The 6,547-nt window shown below is 38.6% G+C and overlaps 1 protein-coding gene across 2 annotated transcripts in view; it reads right to left on the minus strand.

Moving 5' to 3' along the window:
- khdc4 (KH domain containing 4, pre-mRNA splicing factor) overlaps window positions 1-6,547 on the minus strand; it is a gene marked incomplete in the record, with an annotated part of 23,502 nt that overhangs the window by 2,624 nt on the left and 14,331 nt on the right. The window contains 5 exon segments of one of the 2 annotated variants that reach the window (XM_014004724.1): window positions 281-372; window positions 456-565; window positions 862-1,005; window positions 3,212-3,453; window positions 4,989-5,049. In XM_014004724.1, coding sequence (XP_013860178.1) covers window positions 281-372; window positions 456-565; window positions 862-1,005; window positions 3,212-3,453; window positions 4,989-5,049 — 649 coding nt within the window. 2 annotated transcript variants of the gene reach the window in all.

Below are 6,547 nucleotides of genomic sequence, written 5' to 3' on the forward strand. Positions count from 1 at the left end.
AGTAAATAAAATGGCCCCGTCCATGTAATATATTTTTAAAGTTTTAGTTTAAAAATTATAAAAACTAAACAGCCTACAGTATTTTTACAGTCTTTATTTTACAGTTAAAATATATGTTTATTAAATAAAGTCTAATGTTACAACTAATCATGGATCCCTTTAAGTAACTCCCTCTAGTGTTCTAACCTCTACATTACAGGGAGAATCAATCCTATTAAAGGTTGTGGCTCAGAGTCGTGGGGTGGGGGGTGGGATTTGTCAGCCCACAGGACACCCTTACCCACAGGGTCTTGTGTTGTTGCCCTCCTCTCTTCCATCCTGGGTCTCACACCGTTAACGGGAACAGACAGCGGCGGAGGCATTAGCTGCCGACTGGAAAACACAAAGTGACTTTGAGTCAACTATTTTAATACGCAATGATTATTTAAACAAACAAAAACAATTAAACTACACACCAGTTCCTTTCAGTCGCCTGGCCAGGGGAACTGGACGGTGGGGGTCTGGTCGACTCGGTCCTGCCCACTGAGAAGCCTGCACCTAAATTAGTCATATGAATGGGTCCATGCTATGAGCAGAAAAACACACAGCCACGATTAGCAGACGTCCTCCTCTAAAGCCCTGTCCTGACACCTTCACATTCAACACTACGCCTAGAAAATCACACTCCTCATCTCTGCTGGGAGAAACTTTCAAACTGGCCAATAAATATCTGCATTAAGAGAAGAAACTCATGAGTAAACTATGAGTCTAACCAGGAAACAGCGTGCAGAAAAGCTGGAAATTAAAGCAGTACGTGTTCGGCTGATGGATCGGACAGTGAAGTCAGGCTAAAAAAACATTCAGATGTAAAAGTATCGTTACCTGATAACCAAACAGGCCGCTGTCCCTCTCGTCTGGCACCTCCTCTGTGAAGCGTCTTTTCTGCAGCGGGTTGGTCGGGCCGGTGGGGGGCGGAGCTTTGCTCGGGGCGGAGGTGGAGGGAGGAAACGGTCCTGGAGGAAGAGGCTGCACGGGAGGAGCCAAACAACACCGTTTAGTTGTTCCTTTGCAATTTAGCATGAATTTACCGTTTTTCTAAATCTTAACGGGTCAATATTATGTGTTTCTCAGGCATATATTTAAATTCTATACCAGGGGTGGGCAATCCTTGTCCTTGAGGGCCGCAGCCCTGCATGTTTTACTGTTTTCTCTGCTCAAACACACCTGATTTGATTGAAAGGCTTCTGAAGTATGGAGGACCGACACTGACATAATTAGAAATAAAAGCAGAAATATATAAAGTCACTAGTAAATAATTATAATTAATTACTGCACTAATATAATAAATTATAGTAGTGCACTTTAAGTGTATTTAATAAATAAATACACTTAAAGTGCACTAATATAATTCAAAAAGGAGAACTTTATATATATATATATATAAACAAACAGTAAAATGTAAATTATGTTCAATATTATAGAATTTGATGGAACAAGCTGGAAAAATAAATATGAAGGTCAATTAAATTATAAAATGTGAGGTAAAGCTCTCCTTTTATTTAATTGGCACATTTTTTAATTTATTTATTGGTCCATTTATATATTTCTGATTTTATTTCTAATTATGTCGGTTTCGGTCCTCCATAATGCAGAAGAGGTAGTTCAGTGTCTGAATCAGGTGTGTTGGAGCAGGAAAAACATAAAACATGTAGGGCTGCGGCCCTCCAGGACCAGGACTGCCTACCCCTGTTCTACACCATAATAAAATAACTGTCACCTTCAGTTGTTATTAAAATGTTTTTATGTTTAAATAGAAAATAAATTTGACTTCTCATCATATCTGTTTCTAAACACCACACCTTTAAGAACCTCCTTCAGCTTCTGTCCCGCCCATTTCAGCACAGGGCCAGGTGTGTGTGCTCTGTGATGAGCAAACATGGGGCGCGACACACGGACTTATTTCTAGCTGAAAAACGGGGCAATGTTTGGGTTATTTAATTCTATTTATTGTTTTTATCATCCTGCAGGCTCTGAGGAAAAAACATTTGAAGCCGAGTTTTCGAAAAAAATCCTTAGATTGCTCTAAATGTCTGTAAACCTGCAAAATGAGGGAAAATCTGTGTAAATTACAGATATTCTGTTCATGTGAGCAGCAGCTGTTAGCACCTGTCATCCTGCAGACACATGACGGAGCGTGTCTGAGAAAATCATTGATAAGCTGACTGATTTAAATACACCTTAACATTCATGAGGTACTTTGCATTGACTGTTTATGGTTGAGTGTGGGTGTGTGTGTTTTGGCTCTATGTTCACTTTTAGTATGGTTTCCACACAATCCTCTATAACAGAGGTTCTCAAACTAGGGTCCCAGGAGCCCCAAGGTTCAGCGGGAGGTATCTTGGGGGGTCCTAAAAAAATTTCACTAAACTGTTAATTTGGTTTTTATTTTGAAAAATGCATAAGGAACAATGAACTAATAAAACAAACATAATAAACTAAATAAAATATACATTTCCATGGCATTTAGGGGTTGAAGTGACAGTAAATTATTTTTTAAAACAGCATGGGGTTTATGAGGGGGTCCCTGGAATTTTTTGCCCTTGTAAAGTCAAATTTGGTCAAAATTACCTTTTTACATTTTCAGATTCCTGCTTTAAAGGCTACAATTTGACACCTGGATCTTTCTATCATGAGTTTATCCAGAGATTTGACTTCATTTGTCTTGTTGGTTATGATAATACGTTACTGTTTGGTCTGAATCCTAATTTTGTGTGAATTTATTGAGTAATTTTGATGTCAATATAAAGAGGAAACCTCAAATATTATTTGTGTATTAAGATTTCCCAGTTGTAAAGAAATAAAAACTTTGCTAGCTCACAGGGAAAAACTCAAAATTTTAAGACGTTTTTCCTCAAAACCAGGATTTTTGTTGCTACTGCTCAAAAAAATGCTTCAAAATCTTTAGGATTATATTTCAGACAGTTCATTCATGTGATACATTGAAAAGGCATTAATTCATTAAATCTTGACAAAATGCAATTTTTGCACACATTTAAATCAAAACCCAATATCTGCCTATTTCTCCACTTTCCACTTGGGAGCTAATCCTCGTTTCGATGTGACGGCTCACATGTATGGTCTATAAAAATGCTGTTACATTGTTTGTTTCACTGCCTGTAATGTTTACACTGTAACTCACACTGATAATGCGATCAATGAAAGTCATTCCTACCTGATGCAAAGCGTCTGGTGCAGGGGCCACAGTCGGAGCAGGAACAGCGGCAGAGCCGGGGCGTAGAGGGTACCGAGAAGCCGCACCTGCGGGGGCCGCCGAAGGTACGGGGGGCAGTAAGGGGTAAGGTGGCGGGACCGGTAGGGGCTTAGGTGGGGGCGGCACAGGTATGGAGAAGCCAGCCGGGGAAAAGTGAGGAGACGGAGGAGGCACTCTGTTTGCTGCTGCAGCAGGGCTGAAGCCTGGGGAACAGGAGCAGAACCCATCAGTGCACACTGCTAATAATGTCAGCTAAATGGTGACCCGAAATTGACTCTAGGTGTGAGTGAGAGTGTGAATGCTTGTCTCGTTTGTCTCTGTCCCTGTGATGGACCTGTCCAGGGTGCAGGCAGTAGTGGGCCACAGGACTCACAAAGGAAACAGTGCGTAAAGATGATTCTATCCTGGCTAGAATCTAAAAGATTGGAATCAGTTGTGACAACGTAAAGCTTGACTCTGTAGTTTGTATTTAAGTGTAATTATTTAACGCTAATCACAACCCATCATCTGTCCAGATCTGGGGTCAAACTGGCCCTGCTGGCATGGCAAGTGGTTTGTCAACCGGATGTGGGCCACGTCTGGCAATGATGCCACTGTTTTTATCCTCTTCAGCCCCAAGTGGTTTTCTTGAAGTTTTTTCTCTAAATCCCATGCTGAAATGTAACTGAGTGTATCTCAGCATTTACAAACTCTACTTAAATAATTATGGTAACAAAATAAAGCAACACTTTGATTTCATCAGAAGTGTAAGTATTAAAACAGCTGCTGTGGTTTTAGAGATATTGAGGATGGCACATATTTTTTCCCTCTCATCTGAATAATTTTTTCATTAGACAGTGTATAACCTATTTAAAACCATAATGAATCAGACTAAAAACTCTTGGAAACCATAAACCCACTTGTGGACATCACCTGTGCAAAGATTCATGCTGCTAAAATGAACTGGAGCAAAGTTACAGAGGTTTTAGTAAAGAAATAATTTAGTGTTTTGTCATTCTGCACAGGACAGACCATGATGGTTTTATTAATAAATGTTAACAAATCTGAAGATTTTACTTCCAAAGGTTATTTATTTTATCTTACCTGCCTTAAAAGACTTGTTATTGAATGTTTGTTCTTTTGAAAAATTATCCAAAGGTTTATTGTCACCATATATATTATATTAAATAACGAGAAATTATATTTGACTTCAGTTACATCACATTCACTCAAAATCAAGTAAAAATAAAACTTTCAACACACTTTATAACATATTTAGGTATCTGCTTTGACTTGCTTTAAAAAATAGTCAAATAATTTTCCTTTACACCTTTACAGATTTGAAACAATCCCATTTTGTACAGTTTGTTTACTTTCTGATTAAACTACCTGTCATTTAAACTGTGTTTGACGGATGTAAAAATAGCTTCTTAGGTTTCTATCAATAACAAACTTATCCAGGTTCAACTTATAGATCTAAAGTTAACAGAATTTAAAATGAATAAAAAACAGGAAATGATGTCTTGCCCCCGGTACTGGGGGCATGGGGTACAAGAGGTTAAGATGGTATGCCACAACTGGCCCAGTTGTGGTTTGGCTCATGTGGTGCTGGTCCACGCATTGACCACCTCTGTGCCACCAAAGGACCATCATTCTTTCTTTGTGGAGTCTAGGCTGAGTGGGCCAGAACTGGGCCAGACAAATGTTTCTACGTGGGGATGTACGGCTCAGGTTAGTCTCTCACAGAGTTGTTTTGTACCTTGTTGTGTTGGCAATACTGGACCCATTTGATTTAAGTGGCGGGAATATTCTCCACGAACCTAGAATAGAAACACAGTAAAAACAAAAAAAGACTGTTAGAGGGTTAGAGGATGAGCAGAGGTAAAAGATCCACCGTATCTTTAAAAAAACATGTAAGAATTAGATTTTTAATGAGGTTCCCATGAAGCTTTACCTTTAAGTTGTATTCTTGCAGTTGGTTGTGTTTGCAGAAAACACTTGTGGTTTTTAGGCAGAACCATGAAGATGCTAACACCATCTATACTTATGACTTATGCACAATATTATCTCAGTGGAACATCTGCAGAAACCACAGGAAAGTATGTTTCGTTGTTTTGAACTGTGCCACACTTTGTTGGCAGTCAGTTGTTTTTAAACAGAGCAGATGCTTCGATTAGCTCGACTATCCACAGGTTATTTGTTGCAATTTCTATAAGAGGGAGAATTCAGTCTTTTTTTTTTGCTGACACGATCATATCTTCCCAACCCACCCAGCCTGATAACAATCTTCATATGCAAATGTGACTTCCGTCTAATTGCAGAGCTCTCAACATCGTCACGCTCGTTATTAATATTTGCCTTCTCATCGTCTCCTAACAGCTCTAACACAGAATCAAATGTTCACGAGATTTAAATAATAAAACTACATCAATAAAACACAAGTTTCACTGAAATAATAAAATGAAATGTTACTCTGCTAGAACACTATGAGCTAGAACAATCCTCCCGCATGAGGTGAAACATGGAAAATAATCAACTTTTCTACTCATTTATGTTTAATTTGGAATAATTCTTGTTTTTAATTTTTCCAGTCAGGAGTCACGTCAAACATCCCTGATCCAGTCATGAGACTAACACCTGTTGAACTCATCTAGTTCAGGGCTATTCAACTGGAGGCCCGCGGACCACATCTGGCCCGCGAGTGACCAAAGTTCGGCCGCTAATTGGTTCATTTATCTCTTAAGTCCAAGCCCCCGGTTTTCTACTTTTATTACTGTAAGTTCTTTAGTTAAACATAGACAGGTTTGGTATCTACAGAAACATCAGAATCTTGGCTACAAGCTGGAAAAATCATTTCTAAGAACGTCCAAGACAGTTAAAACTACAAGCAGTTGAAAATGAAACTATGAAAGTGAAAATAAAATTGCTTTAAATATCTGGCAAGTCAGAGATGTTAAAATAATATTTGTGTTAAATAGGAGGCAAAATGCGTTATTTGTGTTTTTAATATTGTTTAATTGTCACTACTTTTATTATAGGGTTCTGTATGTTGTGTTCATGGTTAAATGCAGCAAAATAAACTATTTCAAAGGTGACAGATCTTTGTAATACTTGGTTTATTTACATAATGACTTGAATTGCTGAGTGTTCGGCTGTTGGCCTGCAGTAATTGTGGCCCCTGGAGTGATTTAGTTGAACAGCCCTGACCTAGTTGTTATTTAATCAGAATCAGAATACTTTATTAATCCCCGAGGGAAATTACAGGTATTACAGCTGCAACCGTTCAGATCAGATCAGAGAAATATGAAAGAAAGAAAG

The sequence above is a fragment of the Austrofundulus limnaeus genome, unplaced genomic scaffold, assembly GCF_001266775.1.
Source record: "Austrofundulus limnaeus strain Quisiro unplaced genomic scaffold, Austrofundulus_limnaeus-1.0 Scaffold26, whole genome shotgun sequence".
Taxonomy (NCBI): Eukaryota; Metazoa; Chordata; class Actinopteri; order Cyprinodontiformes; family Rivulidae; genus Austrofundulus; species Austrofundulus limnaeus.